Source organism: Neopsephotus bourkii, unplaced genomic scaffold (genome assembly GCF_033783945.1).
Source record: "Neopsephotus bourkii isolate Nb327-2 ecotype Australia unplaced genomic scaffold, CSIRO-AGI_Nbou_v1 NB_1120, whole genome shotgun sequence".
NCBI classification, from domain to species: domain Eukaryota; kingdom Metazoa; phylum Chordata; class Aves; order Psittaciformes; family Psittacidae; genus Neopsephotus; species Neopsephotus bourkii.
Window position 1 is genome coordinate 1,334,410 of NW_026901606.1, and position 21,756 is coordinate 1,356,165.

The 21,756-nt window shown below is 45.2% G+C and overlaps 1 protein-coding gene across 5 annotated transcripts in view; it reads left to right on the forward strand.

The window, feature by feature from the left end:
• Nucleotides 1-21,756, forward strand: part of ADAMTS9 (ADAM metallopeptidase with thrombospondin type 1 motif 9) — an 81,098-nt gene that overhangs the window by 29,122 nt on the left and 30,220 nt on the right. For all 5 annotated transcript variants that reach the window (XR_009726811.1, XM_061362321.1, XM_061362323.1 and 2 more), the window contains 16 exons: nt 2,265-2,446; nt 2,548-2,684; nt 3,635-3,752; nt 4,017-4,112; nt 6,529-6,695; nt 6,800-6,929; nt 7,493-7,619; nt 9,395-9,605; nt 10,530-10,694; nt 11,720-11,884; nt 12,748-12,867; nt 14,835-14,939; nt 15,086-15,253; nt 15,458-15,742; nt 16,384-16,545; nt 17,121-17,297. Coding sequence is in view for 4 of the 5 variants with exons in the window: in XM_061362321.1 (XP_061218305.1) it covers nt 2,265-2,446; nt 2,548-2,684; nt 3,635-3,752; nt 4,017-4,112; nt 6,529-6,695; nt 6,800-6,929; nt 7,493-7,619; nt 9,395-9,605; nt 10,530-10,694; nt 11,720-11,884; nt 12,748-12,867; nt 14,835-14,939; nt 15,086-15,253; nt 15,458-15,742; nt 16,384-16,545; nt 17,121-17,297 (2,515 nt within the window). In the remaining variant the exon portion in view is untranslated. The remainder of the gene's footprint in view (nt 1-2,264; nt 2,447-2,547; nt 2,685-3,634; nt 3,753-4,016; nt 4,113-6,528; nt 6,696-6,799; nt 6,930-7,492; nt 7,620-9,394; nt 9,606-10,529; nt 10,695-11,719; nt 11,885-12,747; nt 12,868-14,834; nt 14,940-15,085; nt 15,254-15,457; nt 15,743-16,383; nt 16,546-17,120; nt 17,298-21,756) is intronic.

A 21,756-nucleotide genomic window follows, 5' to 3' on the forward strand; every position in this document is an offset into this window, starting at 1 on the left:
TCTTCTCAGTGGCAAACAATGAAAGGACAAGGGGAAATGGGTATAAATTGGAGCACAAGAGGTTCCACTTAAACCTGAGAAGAAACTTCTTCTCAGTGAGGGTGACGGAACACTGGAACAGGCTGCCCAGGGAGGTTGTGGAATCTCCTTCTTTGGAGACATTCAAAACCCGCCTGGACACGTTCCTGTGTAACCTTATCTAGGTGTTCCTGCTCCGGCAGGGGGATTGGACTAGATGATCTTTTGAGGTCCCTTCCAGTCTTTAACATACTGTGATAATGTGACTTCCTTTGAGGGACAGCTCTTACTCAGACTCTGGGAAAAGCAATTCTGCTTTAAAAACACCCTAAAGCTCTCAGGTACTTTGGGGCTGGTTTGCAGTGTGAGCAGTGTGAGTGTGCTTCAACCCCAGACACTGGCTGTGGGGAGATTTACTGCCACAGTTGGGAAGCAGACAGTTTGCAATATGATGGCAATATTTAGCATCGTTCGGTTTGTGGTGTGTCCCTGTGTTCAGTGTTATCTCAATCCTATGGGCCATGTAGAGAAAAGGTAACTATAAGGTAGCTTGGAATCTTTGGATTTTGTTAGACTTACCCTTTAAAAAGCTCTTGTATATTCTTCTTAACTAACTTACTATTTAAAAGTTTCATTTTTATTAACTTGATCTATGTTGGCAGCAATGTGGGTATCATAAAAATGTTGTGATTGCAGCTTTTTTAATGAAATGCCCTGCCAGAAATTTGTGTATTTTAAAGCATGCAATAGTCCTGGGCTGTGCTTTAGGACAAAACCTACCCCTCTGCATTTAGGGTAGGATTTGAAGGATCTGCACCATGGCAGTGTGTTAGTGAGGAGAGGATGCTGGCAGGAAGAATCCCATTTGTGTAGCAGGTGATGCTCTGCATCTCACCCCCAGCTGCCAGGACCAAAGAGTGGTTTGGGTTGGAAGGGACATTAAAGATCTAGTTCTAACTAGTTGTAGGTTTAGTGGCTATTTTGCAGCAGAGGCTGGAGCTGAGCCAGATGTTGTCCTGAGCTTCGAGGGCCACTCTCTGCCTCTGTATATGTCCCCCACAGTTAGGGCCCAGTGGCTTGGGATGCTTGGGATGCTTTTGCTCTCCATTGACTCCTCTGAAACTGTCTTCTAAAGGGTGAGGGTCTCACATCAGCAGGTGGAGACTTTCCCATGCCAATGGCTGAGGTGCATCTTAACTTCATCTCCCTTGAGTGCATGTTGTATTGGGTATAATTTTTCCTTTCTGGACAATTACATCTTTGCCCAAGCTGACCCTGGCAACATGTCATCCGGATGGCAGTATCTTTCCTTCTGTATCATAATGGGAAAAGCAAAGCTGCCTGGGTGGTGCTGCATATTGATGGAGGCAGCTTGTAGAAGCCTTCAGCATGCCCTCCCAATGTCATTTAAAGTTTCAGGAGAGAGCAGTAGAGATGGTGAGGGAGTTTTGGAACATTTAAAGCATGGTGCATCCTTTTTTATCTTATTATTGCAATTCATTATATACATAGAAGGCTGCACTTAGTCCGAACATATAAAATGTCCTTTGAACAGACAGTAAATAGCTTTTATCCCAAGAGTACTTTTCTTGAAGTGAGGTGAAAGGAGCTAGAGGTGAAAATGGGTCCTCATCAGAAAAGTGCCTTCTGCTGAGCAACTCTGATGCCATCCACATGCAGCTCACTCCCGCACTGCTGACAGGGGCTGGAGTGGGAGAGGCTTTTTCAGTCCCTGAAGTGAGCTGTTATCTGGTAAAGGCTCCATCTACATATGAGGACAAAAATAGCTTTATGACTACAGCCCTGAATCTGGGAGTTGCGAAATTCAAAGCCTCTTCTCCTTTCTGCTGTAGTGTGTAGTTATTTGCAACCCACTAGATCAGGCAAACCCTCAGCCATCAAATTCATAGGATCAGCGGGATTGTGGGGGAATGATCCCATACAGGATCCCTCAGTGTGAAACTACATCCTCAGATGGGGAGGAAGATGTTGCCCTTCCTCTTCAGCTTCTCTCACTATCACTTTTTTTGCCAGAGAGCAATTATTCCCGTTTTCATCCCCTTTTAGCATTGCATATATGGTCTTTTTTATTAGGCACCTGCCTAATCTTTCCTGTTTGTCAGTCTGGGATATTAAAGGCATGCACAGGGACAGAGCCCAGAATGGTGTCACAAATCCTGACTGTCCTGAATAGGTTGCAGAATTGGAGATTGCATCTTATTTCCAGCCTGATTTTGTTTCTGTAGGCCTAAAAACGGTGGGAAATACTGCGTGGGGCGCCGCATGAAGTTTAAATCCTGCAACACCGAACCATGCTCAAAGCTGAAGAAGGATTTCCGGGATGAACAGTGTGCTGACTTTGATGGGAAGCACTTTAACATCAACGGGCTGCCCACGAACGTGCGCTGGGTTCCCAAATACAGCGGCAGTAAGTGACAGGGGTGATGCAAATCCTGCCTCCTGGATTGCAGCATCGGAGTGATGGTGTTTGGATAACGTGCTTCTGGTTTTCCTCTCTCCTGTCCCCAGTCCTAATGAAGGATCGGTGCAAGCTCTTCTGCCGAGTGGCAGGAAATACAGCTTATTACCAGCTGCGGGATCGAGTTATTGATGGGACGCCCTGCGGCCCTGACACCAATGATATCTGTGTACAGGGCCTTTGCCGGGTAAGTATTTTTCCTCCTCTTCAGCAAAGGGTGATTGCAGCTTTGCACATCAGGCTGGTGCTTCTGCACCTTGCTCTACCCAGTTGTTGGCATGCCCCTTTCGTTTAGGTTGTAAAGACCTTTAGGACTGAGTCCAACTGTAACCTAACACTGCCAAGTTCACCATTAAACCGTGTCCCCAAGTGCCACATCTATGCATCTTTTAAATACCTCCAGGCATGGTGCCTCCACCACTGCCCTGGGCAGCCTGCTCCAATGCTTGACAACCTAATATCCAGTCTAAACCTCTCCTGGCACAATTTGAGGCCATTTCCTCTTGTCCTATAACTTGTTATTTGGAGAAGAGACCAAGTCCCACCTGACTCCATCCTCCTTTCAGGTAGCAGTAGAGAGCAATAAGCTCCCCCTGAGCCTCCTTTTCTCCAGACTAAACAACCCCGGTTCCCTGAGCTCCTCTCCACAGACTTGTTCTCCAGACCCTTCACCAGCTTCGTTGCTCTTCTTTGGACACACTCAAGTGGAGGAAGTTTGTACATCTGCCCTAAGTTATTGAGGGCTGTGGAGGTCTAAGCCTGAATCCAAACGATGCTTCCTTCTATGCCATGCCCTGGTTCTTCCCAGTCAGACCCCAAAGCACTTTACATTTCCATTCACAGTTATTTTTCACACTTTTCTCTATGGAAACAATTGATGGAGGAAGTTTTCTTTAGTGAAGGCATTGCCTGGTGCAAATGGCAGCTCTGATTCTTGCTTTGTAAGGAAGCCTTTTGTTTGGAAATGGTGTGGGATGGCCACACTGTAATTCAGCAGAAAAATGTGGGGAAGCAAAACGATTTGTCTCACAGCAGCCTTTTGCATACACAGCTTTTGTGTGCCTTAATTGGGAGGTTTGTAAATGCTGTTCTAGTCTGTATTTGCTCAATCTAGTTTTTTCAATGTCTCTCTTAAAGCAAGCTGGATGCGATCATGTGCTGAATTCAAAAGCGAGAAGAGATAAATGTGGTGTTTGTGGTGGGGATAATTCTTCATGCAAAACTGTTGCAGGCACATTTAACACGGTGCATTATGGTAAGAATCTGTTGCTAACAACTTTATAGTGAAAAATGCGAGTCTATAAAAGCCATTACCACACTTAATCTACAAAAAATACTGATGTCAAATGCAAAACCCTTCTAGCTATAGTATATTCTATTTTATAACTATTTATGCTATCCCTAAAGGAAAAGTATCAGCTTGTGTAATGTGGGGTAATTTTGCTCATTTCCCTTCCCCCTGTAAAAATCAAATGAAAGTCTGTGTAACAGCCTTGGCTTTTTGTTAAATCTTTTCTAGGCTATAATGTTGTGGTCCGCATCCCAGCTGGTGCAACCAATATTGATGTGCATCAGCACAGTTACTCAGGGAAGCCAGAGGATGACAACTACCTGGGTGAGTTGCAGTCCTTGTTTCGGTCCAGAAATCTGCTTTATTATCTGGTTGCGGCGATACATCTCCTGGTGACCTCTGCAAGAGAGGGTGAAGAATTCATTTAAAGGAGATGTTTTCTTATTGAGAATTTCTCATATGTCTACCAAGCACTCAGCCTTGTCTTGTTCCTTCTTTTTGTGCATGCCATCCTTGATGGAAAGTTTGGGAGGTTCACATTAGAAGAAATATCCCATTATAGCATCTCTGGAACTGGAAGGACTATTGAGCCTGGGTGTGGGTGGCAGCTGAGGCAGAAAGCTGGGACCTAAACAGACTTCCAGGTTCTGCTGGAGCCTCCTCACCACAACTTAACCCCTCTTTGCTTTCACTGTGCTTTGGCTTGAGACTAAATATGGCATACCCTGAAAGACATGAGTACAAACAAATTCAAAGAGGAAATTGTTTGCTATTTGTCTAAGAATAATCATTCTGATTTCACTTAAATTGAGCTCTTCTTTTCCCTGCCTGACAGCAATCCATAAATGTAAAGAAACACCCTGCACCAAAGATATTGGCTTGATTTAAACCCAACAAATAACTTGGCTTTTGGCTGTTAGATGTTGGTAGTCACTGTTACCTCTGTGTATGTCTGTAGAGGCAGATGAAAATGCTTGGAGGGCTGTGTTAGACCAATCTGCAGCACACACATATGGCTTAGACCAAGTGCTCACTGTAAATGGGGATGTTAAAAATGGGACTAGGTTGATGGTTTCTAGCCCATTGAAGGTAAAGGAACTCACTTGAAAAACAGCTAGGGGACACTACTGTGCATCAAAGAGAAACAGTGCTTACAGCTTTGGCTGTCTGAAACACCATCCATGTGGCTGGACCCTTCATTCATTCCAAAAGCTGAGTGGATCCTCTGTGTCCTCATTCCCAGACTGGGGTCATAGAATTGCATACTGGTTTGCAAGGGACCTTAAAGCTCATCCAGTTCCAGCCCCCTGCCACAGGCAGGGACACCTTCCACTAGAGCAGGTCACTTGCACGCTCATAGCCTCACTGCATCATTCTGAACATTCACAGCAATGAGAGATGGTGCAGGATGAATGCACATCAGTACCAAGAAAACCTTACCAAGGTGTGATAGTTTTCCATGATTTTATTCCTGTTGTCTAGAAAAAGCATTCCTCCCCGTGTTGTGCCGATTCCAACTTGTTCACCCCAGAAGGAGCCCCAGAGAACTTTTCAGTTCTTCTTGGAGGGCCTTTAATCTTCTTGGGAAGCAATGAAGTCAAATCTTCTTTAATGTTGCTTTAATATTGCTGGGAAACCATCTCTTCGTATTAGGCCTGACTAGAAGCAAATGAGAAGTGTGCATGTGTTCACTTATTTTGAAGCTCACTGAGTGTGAAATCTTGGGCCCAGAGTACTGAGAACCTTGTAGTTGCTTAACAATTTAGGAGGAATTTGATGTTGTCATCAAGTCTAAGACGTGTACCTACTGTTGTAGGAGATACAGTAAACGGGAAGGAATCCTTTAATGAGTTTTACTACTGCCTAATGACAGTAGAGCCTCCAAAGCATTGAATTTAGTTGAGTGGAGTGCCTGCTTTATGAGATTTCCTCCATCTATGTCTGTTTGCTACAGAGCACTGTTTTGCTTCATTATCTCCCCTCATTCAGTGTACAACCCTTCCCTTTGGTGTTTTGGTGTTAAGTTTGGATTTTTCAGTACAGAGTCTTTGTAGTAATGTAGCTGTGATGGGTGAAATGGTGGGGAAACTAACTTAGGAAATTAGCTACATAATCGCATTAGTGTGAAGCTGTGCAGCAGACTGCTGTTTTCAGGAAACTGTTCCTTTTATAAAGCATTTAGGCTTTAAGCCTTCGTTGCTTTCACATACCTTAAGATTTGGAATAATAAAAAGTACAGAGGGAGGAGGGAGAGGGGGAGATACTGATCAAACTCCCTATAATTACCTACTAGAAAATGACATTTGGGCAATTAGGGTTACATACATTTACCCTAAGAACACACCTGGAAACAACAGGGAAGCCACCCTATCCACACGGCTAACAAGGCATTTTGGGCAGGATTATTTCTGTGGAATATGAGGGATACAGGCAGTGTGTGCTGTGTACAGCAGCCAGCCCCACATGCCTTTTGAGTATCTCTCTGCCCTGGGTTATCGGTCAACTAGTTAGAAACAACTTCAAGCTTTCAGCCTCAGTTTTAATGAGTCTTTTCAGTGGAAGAAGGACACAATGTCTGTAAGAGCTCTGCTGCTCTGTTTACATCCTTTCTGTCTGAGAGTGCCAGCGGGCTTTTCCTCTCACTCAAATGAAAAGGAGCACTGAGAGCACATGATCCGTGTTATTACGTACGTATGAGTTAATTCTGCCTCTTTAGTTCTTGTTTTTTGCACCTATGCAGCCTTATCTAACAGTCAAGGAGACTTTATATTAAATGGAGACTTTGTCGTCAGTATGTTTAAAAGGGAAATCAAAGTTGGGAATGCTGTGATTGAATACAGCGGATCGGATAATACTATTGAAAGGATTAATTCTACAGATCGGATTGAGCAAGAAATAACGCTTCAGGTGAAGTATATGTTGTGTGTGGAAAAGTCTGCCCAGCATTATGGACTGAAAACAGTGGGCAGCAAAGGCTCTTCATTTATCTGCTTCGTCTTTTTTCCTCTCAGGTTTTATCAGTGGGCAATTTGTACAATCCTGACGTTCGTTACACCTTTAATATCCCCATTGAGGACAAACCTCAGCAGTTTTACTGGAATTCATATGGCCCATGGCAGCCCTGCAGTAAACTCTGCCAAGGTGGGTGCTTGGGAAGGCTGTTTTGTCCTGGATTTGTCTGGTATCTGAGCAGTGATGTCAAATCCCTCTCTGATTTCTTTGAGATTCTCATGTTATGGGTGCGATTGTTTCCCTGTAGTAATAGATAATATTGTACAAGGCCTTGTAGCACTGCTTTGCTGCTTCTTGGTTTCAGACCAGGGCACGTTTACAGCCCCTCTGAGCTATGTGAGCCGGGCAACCTTGTTTGCACTTGAGTAAGATCGAGCACAGGAGAAGTTATGTGGCATTTCCTAAGGCAGAAAAGGGCATCAGGGTCTGTTCTGTGGTCTGACATCCAGTTGTTGCCCCATGCAAGTGCTGACTCTGCTAAACACACAGGCGCCCATCCTTGCCCTTGCGTCATCTTATCTGTGTTAACCCCCTTCTGCTCTTCTTATACTCTTAACCCCCTCCCTGTTTCTGAAAGAGATTTAAACACATAATTAAACATCTCTTAAATGCTGCTATAGAAGGACTAAGAGAAAGAACTGATTTGATTGCTTTCCTGTATGACTCAAACAATGTGCCCTTTATCTGTGTAGGAGAACGAAAGAGGAAACCCGTGTGTACAAGAGAGTCAGATCAGCTCACGGTGTCGGACCAACGATGCGATAGAATTCCCCAGCCTGACCCCATCATGGAGCCTTGTAACACAGAATGTGAATTAAGGTGCACTCATCTGTGTCTATACATATACGTCATACATTTATTGTTGTTTACTCCTCTTCCCTTTTTCCTCTCACCAGAATTCCTTTTCTTACCAGCCTGTATTAGATCTAGAAGAAAAAGAAAAGGATTAGTAGTTGCCTCTTTGTCAGCCAAGAGGGATTGACATCCACCAGCTGTGTTTTGAGAGGCACTTGTCTACATTTTCACGTTTCTCTTGTTGGATTAATCAGTGCTATCTATAAAAAAGAAGAAAGAAAAATCACCTAATATTGAAAAATCTCCCTGTGCCTTGAAATTTGCATCTGCTTGAATCAGAAATGCTCAGCACTATCCTCCAAACAGCCTGCAAAGAAGGAAAAACACTTGCTCAAAGCAAAAGAGTAACTAAGACTTGGATTTATCACCATTTGCTGAAAGCAAAGATTAAGTGTGGAGCAGGTTTGGGGCTGTCCCCAGGCAACTCCTGGAGAGCTGGAATTGATAGAGAATGGCCTAAATCATCACAACCCGTTTTCCTTTAAAAAGCAATCTGTTTTCCTTTCTGGAACTTAAATATGGTGGCATTAAACGACTGCTGGTGAAGGAATTCAGATGGCCGTGTTCCCCAAGGGGTTTCTCTGTCTGTGTTCAAGCCTGGGCTCTCTATAGGGGCTCTACAGGGGCTGTAGTTTGGGTTGTCGAGGTAACAGCTGTTGCCATTGCAACAGGTTGGAAACTTGAGAAGCACAAATGCAGGAGTTTGAAAGCGGGCAGGGATGTGAGGGGTCCCGCTATTCAGGAGCTATTGACTCCAAATCCCCTTGATCTTATTCTTCTCCTGGGTGTGCTGAAGTTTACTCTCTTGGCTTAAGAGCAAGGCTCTTTGCTGGGGAGCAAGGCTATCACACCAGCCCAGGGGTGCCCAGCACCTCCTTTCCCAGGAGCCATCAACTCCTGTGGATTCCATGGTCTCCGGCGTCTCCCTGGATCAGGCCACATATCCAGCATCTCTTGTCGGAGATGATGTGTAGCAGGGGTGAGGCCACCAGCACTATTCCCTGCTGTCCATCACTGGAAGGAGGCAGCAGGGTAGGAATCTGTGTGTCCACGGGGAAAATCTCTGATCCCCACTGACACCTCTGGGGCTGGTGTGTCTTGGAGCAAGTCATTCACTCACGCTTCAAATAGCTGAAACTATTCTACAGACATCCTGCCATGGGAAGTGCCTTTCAAGCCTGTGAAGATTATTTTATGATGGTGTATTATTCAGCTCTTGGTTTTTAGAGGCCAAGGTGGCACCCCTTCAAGGCACATGGGGTGGAAAGCCTTCAAAGCACTGCTCCTTGCTTGGCTACGGACTGCCCAAGGCCACCTTGCATGGTCCCACATGTTTGGTTTGCTGCCTGTGAGAGGGACCTGGTGACAGCTCCTTCTGCAAGGAGCAATGTCAGTATTGATTGCCTTAGAGTTTTGGAAGCCAGAAAACATTGGGAAGTATTACAAAGAGCCAAAACTTCCAGTTCAAGGGTGTATATTCCTTATTCATAGAATTGCAGAGTGGTTTGGGTTGGAAAGGACCTTAAGATTATCCAGTACCAAACCACCTACTATGGGCAGTGACACCTCACACAAGACCATGTCACCCAAGGCTCTGTCCAACCTGGACTTGAGCACTGCCAGAGATGCCCACTTCTTTGGGCAACCCGAGCCTAACCTTATTTGTATCAAACACCCTTTAGCACATTACTTGCAGGGTCCCAGAGCCCCACCACTGATGTTTGCTCTCCTCGGCTCAGGTGGCACATCGCAAGGAGGAGCGAGTGCACGGCCCAGTGTGGGCTGGGGTACCGCACCCTGGAGATCTACTGCTCCAAGTACATCAGGCTGGAGGCGAAGATAGAGAAGGTTGACGACCGGTTCTGCAGCAGCCAGCCCAAGCCCAGCACAAGGGAGAAGTGTACCGGAGACTGTAATGTGGGAGGGTGGCGGTATTCAGCCTGGACTGAGGTAAGAGATGCTCAGTGGTACAGTGAACATGGTCTCTTTCTTGTACAGGGATGTGTCAGGCTGTTTAGTTTGCAAACAGCATTTCTATAAGAGTTGACCGCAGTGATTCTGCTTTCACTGCTTTTCCTGGAGGATGCTGTAGTTGAAATCAGTCTGGTACTCCTTATTTTCCTCAACTTATTTCCCTTATTACTCCTTATTTCCCTCAACTGATTTATGCCTTTAAACATCCCAAGGTCTGCCTTCATTATGTTAAATTCTCTGTCTTAGAATCCCAGACTGATTTGGGTTGGAAGGCACCTTAAAGCTTATCCAGTTCCAACCCTCTGCTATGGGCAGGGGCGCCTTTCACTAGACCAGGTTGCTCCAAGCCCTGTCCAGCCTGGCCTTGGACACTTCTCCCATGAAAGCCAGCACCACTGCCAGGAATGGGCAGGACATATTATCATCAGTAGAGGACTTCTGAAATTTTTATTCTTTATGGCTTTCAGCTTTTCCATAAACAAGGAAATTCCTGAGTGCAGGCCTGGAACCAAGAGAATGATGAGCCTGGGGCTTTTCAGGGAGGGCATAGTGATGAGGGGGTTTTGGCTGGTTAGAGGGAATTAATCTCTCCTAAAATGAGGATGAGCAGCAACCATTTGGGAGAACTGAAAGACAATGCTTGTAAAAGTAATAATGGGGTTATAATCCAGAATGAGTTTGTGAAACTCATTGCCATGAGCTTTTATTAAGCTTAGCAAGATTGACTTTTTAAAGGAATATATAGAGTAACAGCCTGTTACTTAAAGTACAAATTGTTCTTCCACAGCTTTTCTGCACTCTCTTCACAGTCTCGACTGCAAAGGGGGTGAAGGCAATAAACATGCTCTCATCCCATAATAGAGTGGCAGAAAGTATTTACTCAGTGTTTCTCCTTCCCAGTGCTCCAAGAGCTGCGGTGGGGGCACGCGGCGGCGGCGAGCCATGTGTGTGAACACCTACAATGATGTCCTGGATGACAGCAAATGCAGTCAGCAGGAGAAGCTGACAGTGCAGCGATGCAGTGACTTCTTGTGCCCCCAGTGGAAGACTGGCGACTGGTCCGAAGTAGGTGCTGGTCACCAGGGTGGGCTCACGCTGAGGGGATGACGCATGCAAAGAGACATCTCTGTCCCTGCTCATCCATGGTGTTTTGTTGTGCCCCGGGGCATGGTGGCACCGTGCCTCCTGCAGAAGGTCTCCCCAAGCCTGAACACAGGGAGGCTTGAGACATGCAGCAAGGTCACTGCTCAAGTGGCTGTTTCCCTCCCTGAAAAGCTACAGGGGTTAATTCCTCTCCAGTCCTGCAGTAATTTCTACCCAGTTTTTCCATGGTTCGTCCACATATTTGAGAAGAAAAATGCTCCTTTTCCCTTGAGATTGTCCTCATGAGCCCTCTCAGCTCTGGCTTTCACTGGAGGGCAGGATTTTGCCCTACTAATGTTTTGCTCAGCCTTCTGCCTGCTGTTTATTAGCGTTACTTCTTCCACTGCTGCTGGTGTCCTTTGCAATGCAACAAAGCCACATCTTGATAGGCTTTTCTCTGCAGCAGGAGCTGGGATGCTGGTGAGCAGTCTTCAGAGGCTGCTTGTCACCTTTGAGGCCAAATGGTTTTTGGTTCTGTGAATCACATTCTTTAAGAAAATAATTACAGCAATTGAGTGGGAACAGGGACTGTTCTCTGCAAAATATCTCTTCTGGGTCTAGCTGCCATCATCACAAGCACACATTAGCTGAGACCCTTAACATCCACACTCAAACCCCAAACAAGTCTTCTTGCAAGCCTTTGCCTCATGTTGTGCCCCACAGAGCAGCACTGGGGCTTTGCTCCATGTCTCAATGCAGCTGGAAGTCAAGAGCCTTTGTGGTCTTGCTTTGCCTGTGCTGAAAGGTCCCACCCTGGCTGTGCTCTCCATGCTCCACCTCTGTGCTGGACCAGCTCCTGAGAGCAATCCTGTCTTGATAAAAGATACAAGTTTTTCAGTGCACAGGGTCTGTAAGCAGTGATTGCAGCGGGTCTCCAGGGCTAGGGCTGATGCTGAGCTGTTAGCTCATCCCCAGCACCGCTTGAACTTGTGTTCTCCTCCTTGCAGTGCTTGGTGACCTGTGGAAAGGGGCACAAACACCGCCAGACCTGGTGCCAGTTTGGAGAAGATCGATTAAACGACAGATTTTGTGATCCTGAAACAAAGCCGGAGTCAGTGCATACATGCCAACAGCAAGAGTGTGCTTCGTGGCAAGTGGGGCCATGGGGCCAGGTACCACGGGGTTCCCCAGTCCATGGGACCAGGGTGCTGATGGCTGAGGCTGGGTACTATCCCTTCATCCAAAATCAAAGGCATTAACTGCATTAATTGACTTGCACAGCAAAGCAGCCCTCTGTTCGCTTGGGTTCAGCAGATGGGCAGCAGTAACAGTACCTGCCCTTTGTGCTAAATTTAATGTTTGTCATACTAAATTGGCCATGATTGTAAAAAAGAGAGGGTTTCCAAGGTTACACTCTTAAATCCATATTTAGGCATGTAAATACGTGGCCTAATTCTCACAGCAAAGCTGCTCCCTTTGAATAGCTTTTGTTGCTTTTAATGTTTTCCAGTTTCTGGGTTGGTGAGTGGTTTTTTCCCTGTTAGAATACAAGTCGCTCATTTCTCCTGGAGTGTTCTGGCATATCCTTTTCCACAAAGCTGTTAGCTCTTGACTTAAAAACACAGCAACAAACCCAGACCAGTTGTCCCAGTAGGACTGATTTCCCATCAGCAACATTAATCATTAGCTGCTTGTGCTACCATGGGGCTGAACAACCGGTTTTGAAGAAGGATATGATGCAGGTTCTACCAGACTGTGATCTACTGTGTGCAGCAAAATTAATCATTTAAATGCTCGCACCTTCATTCCCAAGGAAGCAAGTGAAGCATGTGAGGCTCTAGTGGGCACAGCGAGTTAAAACTTTGACCTAATTTAAAGCTGAAATGCATGAAGTGGAGGGAAACAAGGAGGGAAGCTGTGTTTTATTTTTGCTGCTTGTACTGCGTGCCTAAACACAGGCTGGGCTGATTAATGCTGTCTGTTGGAAGCAGCTACTCAGACCCAGCACTTCTTTTTCCCATCTGTCCTCTCCCAGTGCACGACAACTTGTGGCCAAGGCTACCAGATGAGAGCAGTGAAGTGTGTTGTGGGCACCTACGTGTCAGTGGTGGATGATAACGAGTGCAATGCTGCAACCAGGCCAACAGATACCCAGGTAAATCTTGCCAACCTCTTTCCATCTTCTGACAGTGTGTGTATGGAGGTACTCCAGCTGCAGTTTCAGGGCTCTGAATGCCAGTCCATGCAGAGGAGTACCTTAGTTTGCTGCGCAACCATTGAAAAGGTGTAGTACAGCACTCTCTTATAGTAGAAATGGGACAGAGAAGCTACATTCAGGGGGTTCCATCCAGACCCTCTCCTAACGTGGTTAACCTTACACTCTGAAACACCAGATTTCCAAAAAGATGACTTGTTGTGAGGGCATCAGGACTTTGCGAGACTTTGCTTATGGCTTGCATCCATGGAGCTCTAGTCATAGGATGGGATGTGTGAGGGGCTGTGCAGAGTCAGAGCTGAAGCTGGTCACTAAAAGCTCATGAGGTAAAGAAGCAGCAGAAGATGTATATGGGAAGAAAACCAGAGACCAGAAGGATAAAATGAGACAGGGCTTACCAGCCTCAGAGGTTGGGGTCTTAACACAGAAGACATCTCCTTTGGCTTGCATTGGGTATGGGATGCCCAGCTGCAGCCTAGGCTCACTTGGCTGTGGGACTTTTGCTGTGTGGTACCAAATGATGGCCAGGGGGCATCATTTCTTGTCTGCTGCATGTGACAGTATAATGTGCCAGCTACAGTTCCAGATACATCCCCTGGGCCAGTTGAATTGAGAGATGTTGCACCCATTGTAAATTTGCTGAAGAGACTTTTCCATGCTATGTTCACTGGTACTTGGAAGCAAACATGTAAATTCCCATTTCAAGCAAAGGATGTGTCCAGGGTGTCTGAAGGAGTTGAATAAAACAGAAAATTACCATCTATCTGTAATCTAGGAGAGTTGTAGTGCTGATGCCATGCCCAGTTTTAGTCCTGTATGACGTATAGAATCATAGAGTCATAGAATGGTTTGAGTTGGAAAGGACCTTAAGGTCATCCAGTTGCAACCCCCTGCCATGGGCAGGGACACCTTCCACTAGACCAGGTTGCTCCAAGCCCTGTCCAGCCTGGACCTGAACACTGACAGGGATGGGGTAGCCACAGCTTCTCCATGCAACCTGTGCCAGCGCCTCAGCACCCTCATAGTAAAGTTTGATTAGGGTCACAACATTTAGTAAAGGGCTGGTTTTGCTATGTCTGGAGATACCATAGTCAAGGGGTAACAAACCCACTTGTTGTCAGCCATCATTTGGCATGCACATCCCCAGTGTAAGTAAAATCACAGCAATGTGGAAATCGTTGATGCCATTTGTCCAGAGCTACTCTCTCTCTCGTGGTGACAATGAGTATTGATTTCCTTTTTGGCAATGACTTACTCGTAGGCTGATGGAGTGAAGTCATGGCTATTCACCATTTCTGTCACCAGACCTCCCTGGAGGCCCAGAGCCCTCCTGTCAGGCACTGTACCAAGGCTGAGCAGAAGGACATGACCACCCCCTAAACCTTGCATGCTTAGTGTGTGGTGAATGTGTGTATGGATATAGGTGGTCTGGTGGGCTGCAGGGAATCAAAGGGTCACAATCAGCTCAGTAGCTTAACCTCTATTAAGTGTGCTGCAGGTCCTGTGCTGAAGGAAGGGAGCTTTGAAGGGAGATAAAGTTGCTGATTTGCAGATGTGTGTTCATACCAGAACCAGAAAGTCTCTTAATGAACTTTCATCTTTTGCTTCAAAAACATCTGGTTTTAATGCATGGAGATGGCACATACTTATGGGGATCCCTTTTGTAGAGTTCCTAATAAGTCAAAAGTCCACTGAGGTTCCCGCATATGAACCCCTGGGGGTACTGATACCAAGTTTTGCTGATTCATCAACAGGACATGAGGGAAAGCCTGCCAACCCGCAAACATGCAGATCACATTTTCAAGACATTGTGTGTTGTTCATAATTACATTGAAGAGGAGGTGGTTTAACTGCAACATCTGCAAGTTCTTCATTTCCCTCTTTTCCCTCATATATTTCATATACAGGACTGTGAAATAGCAGCATGTCCTCCCCATCCAAATAGTCCTGAAGCCAAGAGATCCCTATCAGGCATTCATAGGACGCAGTGGAGATTTGGATCCTGGACACCAGTAAGCATGTGTTTTTAATACTTTCAGCATTATTTTACAGTAGACAATGTGATATTCTTAAGAGCATTTGACCAACTTTTCATTCCAAAGCCCTTGTAACATATATCAGGAAAGTTTCTAGTGGAGTTCTTGTCGTTTTTCCCTAGTGCTCCGCAACCTGTGGGAAGGGTACCCGGATGAGATACGTCAGCTGTCGGGATGACCAGGGCTCTGTGGCCGACGAGTCAGCCTGTTTCCACCTCCCAAAGCCATCAGCCACAGAAATGTGTACTGTGACACCATGCGGGCAGTGGAAAGCCTTGGAGTGGAGCTCTGTAAGCATTGCACTGTCTCTTGCATTAGAGCTTTGTAGTCCTCGTTGCTGGAAATTAATTAATTTCATTAGTGTTTCATTAATGTCACACTTGCCCTTTTATAAGTGGGGAGATTAAAGCTTTCTGCTGTTGCTTATTAGCAATAGCTATCTGATTTTCAAAGATGGAAATGTGACCATGTCTCCTTTTCCCACTGTAACGCAGTGCTCGGTGACTTGTGGTCAAGGTAAGGCAACGCGACAAGTGATCTGCATCGATTACAGTGACCAGCTGGTGGATAGGAGTGAGTGCGATCCAGACGACCTCCCTGCCACAGAGCAAGACTGCTCCATGTCTCCTTGTCATCCAAACAGCCATGACTATGGCAGGCCCATCCACCCTTTCCTCTATCCGGATCATCGCCTGAAAGTGCACCCTGGAGGCAGCCTGAACAGAAACCGTGCACATATACCAGGAGGCAATCAGTGGAGGATTGGTCCCTGGGGTGCTGTAAGTGACCTTGTTTCCTTATTGCTGAGGTTTTGTGTTTTTTTTTTTCCCCTGGGCTATTCCATGTTTTTCTTAAAGTCAGCACACAGGGAAGAGAGAGGCCTTTCTCCCTGGTGTCTGCTCTCTGCTCACACAAGCGTTGCAGTAGGGCACAAAGCATTGCTTCTCACACTTTGTATCTCCAAGATTCACTAGTCAGAAAGCTAATGGCATCATTTTCCATGAGGCAAAGGCCAGCCTCTGCTTCTTGGCCATATCCTGGGACATATACAGCTGCGCAGAGCTGTTGCCAAAGCACAGCAGAGCCTAAATGCCAGTTCCTCTCACCCCAGCCAGTCACAACACTTTATCATGGAAGTCCCTGAAGGGAATTAAACACAAATGGGGTGTCAAACACTGCATTAAAGGCAGTAGAGATTACTCACCTGCTTAAAACCAGGCTTGTGTTTATTTTCTTTGCTTAGTCAGCACCTAAGTCATTGCACTGCTATTAGTAATAGCAGGGTTTTGAAGTTAATAATGCCTGTTAGCTGTATTAGACTTCTAGCGGTGCATTCCCACGGTGCAAGGCACTGGGAAGAAGCTGGGAATGCAAAATTATCCCTGGACTCAACGAAGCCATGGGCAATTGTGTCTTCCAGTGCTCTAGCACGTGTGCTGGGGGGTTCCAGCGGCGGGTCGTGGTGTGCCAGGATGAAAACGGATACACTGCAAATAACTGTGATGAGAAAAACAAACCCGTGGAGCAGAGATCGTGCGAGTCTGGGCCCTGTCCTCAGTGGGCTTATGGCAACTGGGGAGAGGTGAGTGCAGCATTCATCCTGTGCAGGGGATGGCTTTCATTAGGGGTTGGCTGAAAAATGGGAGAAGAGGAGGGATACTGTGGTGATATTTATTAGAAAGGTTGGAGCTTGAAAGGCAGGCTTTGATAAATGAGTGAGCCCCAGCAGCTGCTTGGTGGTGTTTTGCTTTGCATTTGTCATGGGGGAACTTTCTTCCCAGGCAAAAGCGAATTCTGTGAAAAATGAGATCTTCCTTTTAAGAGAAGTTTAACTGAAGGCCTTTTTTTGTAATAAAAACACTGCTTCCTTCTGCAAATTAATTTGAGATGAACTATTAGGATGTTAACCTCCAGTATCGTGTTGGGTCTGGCAGTATCGTTGTGAAGCAGCATGAACAGCTTTGGGAAGAGAGAAGCTGAAGTAGCTGATGCCTGTCTGACGACATGCAGCTTGCGGTGGTGGGGGATTTGGACAGAGTGGGTTGGTTGGGAAAGAAACAACTGCTGAGTCTCAAGAGGTGGTAGTCCTTAGCATGACTGGTCAGCAGCGTTTCTGCTACCCAGGCAGTGATTGCTCTGTCGTTTGCTCCCTTCCAGTGCACAAAGCCATGTGGGGCAGGGACAAGAACACGGCTAGTGGTGTGCCAGCGCCCTAATGGAGAAAGGTTTACAGATCTGAGCTGTGAAATCCTTGACAAGCCACCAGACAGAGAGCAGTGCAATGTGCAGGACTGTCCTAGAGATGCTGCCTGGAGCGCTGGTCCTTGGAGCTCGGTACGACCATAAACTCTTTCTCTTTGTGAACCGTTTTGTGGATATCCTGTAACAACAGATTTAATTTGCTTCAAACCAAGGTGCTAATGCTTCGTGTCTTAAACTGCACTTAAAGAGGATTATTGACAATATAGTCAGAATAACAACTGTTCAGGAAGGGCTTACATTAGGGGAGCTCAAGTCCTTTAATTTGAAAGGCACTTTCTGCTAGGTAGCCACTTTTGTCCGTGTTATTACATTGTTCAAGCGCTGTGCATTATGAGTCTTGGTTCTGATGGAGTTCTTTGCATATGGATTTAAATCTGGCATTTAAGCAGTACATTGCCACTGAAGTTAAATTGTTCTGGTCTTTAATGGTAATACTGCACTGTGCACCTCCTGCTTTACCCAGTTGTGTTTTCTCTACCAAAAGCAAGATGAGAAGGGAAAATCTGGACTAAATTGCATTGACTCCCAAGCATGTACAAGTGTGTAAAGATGTGTGTGTATATCCCTACCTGCCTGCACACACAGCTGTATAGAAGGACATTTGCAGTCACACCTTTACTTTTATATCTTTTCCTGTGTATACATGAGTGTGATGTACTGTGTAAACGCACCTGTAAGCTATCTTGTGCATCCCTGGTTCTGGAGAGCTGTTGTCTGGCCTGATCTCCAGCTTCGGCTTTAGAAATCATTAGATCAGCAAGGTGGCGAAAGGCTTAAAAGCCCTGAGAGTTTTCTAATAACGAAATCGTGTTTAGAGCAGAGGTGTCTTCTGGTGCTCCTTTGCTGATGGAGGAGTCTGCTACAGAGACACTTTTGTGAGGGCAGGAGCAGCCCTGAACGACAAGGCTGGGACGTTGTTGTGGGCCCTGCAGCTTTGAAACGCTCCCTGCCCAGAGCAGCACTTTCTGCTCAGCACAGAGCCCCAGTGTGCATTGGGGTTGAGCCCTGTACAAGGGTGAGTGCTGCTCGGGATGCTCCTGGTGCACTGGAAACAACAGACCTGCCAGTTTTGGAGTGGCCTTCAAACAAATGTCAACCTTTATTGTGTATTTTGTTACAAAAGCATTTGAAGAAGATTTAAAAAAAAAAAAACTTAATCTGACTTAAAAGCACTTTACACTCAAAAAGAAAAAAAAGAAAGAGGCCTCTTTGTAATGTATTGGACTTTTTTAATTGTCATGGTTTGAAAAGTCAACTTACTAAAACGTAACCACGCTGGTTTCTGTGGGTGCCTTCAGTACCACTCCTCAATATCCTCACCATACCTCAATGAGCTATGCAATAGCCATCAAACTGCTGAACTGGCATTTAAACGGTGCTTCAACCAGTACAAGGGACAGAGATCTGAAATACATCATTTGAGGTGCTAATGTATCACTTGTATGCTGATATAGTTGGTGCTAAAAATGAGCGAGGTGAGCTAAACAGAGCTAGCGACCTGTGCAGTGTCTTCCCAGTGGAATTACCAGCTGGAAGTTGCTGCCAACTTTTGTTCCCTGTGCTGGACCATTTGCAAGAACCAAAAGTGTGGACAGAGTTGTGTTGCGTTTTGGTGTTGCTCAGCGTTCAGCCTCTTCACAGCTGTTCAGGAGCAGGCTCCGGGGCTGTGCCCAGTCTTCCCTGTCGGAAATGCAGGGTGCAGTCCTCGTGGTTTGGTTTCTGGTTGTTCTTTTTGTACCTAGGAAAAATCCCTTTGACTTTACTCGTGTTAGCCTTGGTGAATTATCCTTCCTTCGTCTCCTGGGAGAGGGTGGGATGTCAGGCAATCAGAGGGCAGAGACATCCTTCCCTGCCTGCAGCATCTCCTCCCATCTACCCATGGGGCTCCTGCAGGGAAGGGACTGCAGAGTTGAGCCCCATCACTGCCACAAAGTGACTTGATTCAGTCTTATTACCAAGGTGTCCTTTGGCTCTGATGTAGGGGATCCAAGAGCTGTTTGAAAACGGAATTGTACCTATGGGGCCAACAGGGCTCCGTGTCCCTCCTGCAGACGACTCCACATGTATGTCTACCTCGTGCTACTACTGTAGGTAGTAACATCCAAATTTTACTTTCTTTAGTGTGGTATCACCCGGATTTGCTTTAGCTCTGTCATCGGTTGCAAACATCATTCTGTCAGCTGTACATACTTCATCTGTTGGGATGGAGTGTCACTACCATATTTTTTGGTCACTTTTGAAACAAGAGTATAGTATTAGCTGAAACTTTTCAGCAGTATGGATTTATGTATTTATGTAAAAGTGTATTTATTTTTCCAATATTGTTATTTAATTTTATATAAATATTGCATACATTTACGATGTTTAATGTTAATGTTGAACAGTGAAAATTAAAGACAAATAGAATGTAATCATAAATGAATTTGTATAATGATTTCTTGAGTCTTTTGCTAAATTAAGGTCATATACCTAGTTTTGGTAACTTTAACTAAATTTTCTGAAATGCTACTGTGATGTTCCATCCTTTGACTTGTTTTTCTTTCTCTTGCTGTGTTCTCCAACAGAAACTGTCATTTCTAATAATTAAACACAGTTGAAAGTATATAAATTACGAAGTTTGGATAACAAATTTCTTGCAAGCATCACATTGGCTCAGGTTTACTCAAGTTTCAGTGAAATTAGTACTATAAAATACATACAAATTAGAGCAGAGAGAGTCTGAAGAGTCCAACACCCACAGTCCTCAGGTGAAATTCCACTGGGAACTTATACAGTAAAGAAGTGATTTTTATCTAGCTGGTTAAGTCCAGGTTTTAAAGAGATAATTAGGTGAATAAATGGAATTTTGTATGTAAATGATAACTTTATAACAGGAGACTTGTGAGATGCCTTGTCATTGTAATGTGTGTTCAAAGAGGACTAAGAGGAGGTGATACTTTCATTTCCTTGCTTATTTAAGAACATGTATTAAAACACTAGATTATCCCAGCATGTGATAGACCTGATCTTTTTATTAAAATAATGCTTTAGAAAACATGCAGAAACTGTCACCAGGATACAGAGAGTGTTTTTAGCTCCTCTGAACGCCCTATGGTACGAAAGCAGATCTCCATGCCTGCTCTTGAATACCGAGGGACATCTTGCCATGTTCTCCAGAACCCAAAGCTGAACCCATTTCCCTGGGAGCAGATTTGCTCCTTGCGTTAATCCATGTTAGATTCTGAAGTTACCATAATGTCCAACTGTATTCTGATACCATTATGAATAACGTAGAGTTAACATGTTGTGGGCTTCTCATTCCTTTCAAGTTAGAAAATGGGCACAGATAAGGTAAAACAGTTATATCACACAGCACCTTGTCTTGGTTCAGTTGGGTGAGTCATTTGAGCTTCAAAGCACTGGGATGGTAATCATTTGGCTTTGGCTTGTGGAAAATAGGTTGGTGGGGTTTTAAATTGTTTATTTGCTTGCCTGTTTGGGGTTCTTCTCTCAGAAGAGTCTTACAATTTCAAAAGTAATCATCTGCTTTGGCAAGTACTTACCATTCTTGAGTATCAAAAGTTCTAGCTGCTAACGCAATGGTTGTGAAGCTCTTTGTGCCTGCAAAATGGCAGGGTGTGCTTCCCCGCTCTTTATTTATAAGGCAGAGATGCTGCTGTCTTAGTTTTTGAGGGCCTTTCAATCTAACAATGGAGAATAGGAAGCTTGGCATAAAATAATTAGAATAGTATCTGGCTAAGCTCCAAACTCTGTTATTGTCAATGTGAATTCAGGTTTGGATTAGGACAACATTGCTGTATTTAGCTGAAAGCTAGTGGTATTGACAGCTTCACAGGGCTCTTTGGCTGCCTGCAGGGATGTGGGTAGCACTGATGGGGCTTTGGCCTCGGGGGAAACTGCCTGGACCACATCTGTGTCAGGGAGCTGATGCTCAGGAATGTTAATCTTAACATTGGTGTCAGTGGAAAGTTCACGTTATTTGTATTTAGTTCTGTCGAAGCCCCAACACATTGTTTATGAAATGCCTTCCCCATTCCCTGGCTGAAAATAGGCTGTTCAACAGCAATATTCTCCATGTCGTTGTTCTGATAATACTCGTAGCAGGCAGGATGTTGGCTCTTGCTAAGGCAAAAGTGATAACCAGTGGCAGATTTGGTTGCAAGTGTATATAACGCTGCTGTTCTCTTCCTCTCTTCTGCAGAAAACAAATTTGCTGTGACAGCAGCATTACTGAGCTGCTGTATGATTCTTTACACATGTTTTGCAATAACAAAGCCAGCCTTGAAAATGAACTGATAGGCATGCTGAACCCTTCAGCCACTCAGTGATTCACATGGTTTTTCCTGTCCTTCATTCACATGATGATGGCTCTGAGACTTCAACAGCAAGTCTGTATTTCTCTCTAGTGCCAGATATTATCAGAAAGCTAACAAAACCACTCCTACCCCGAGAGCCTGTGGGGGGAAGGATAAATGCAAAGGCTGCATGAATGATCCCAGCACCCATAATGCAGGCAGAGGGAGGCAGTGGG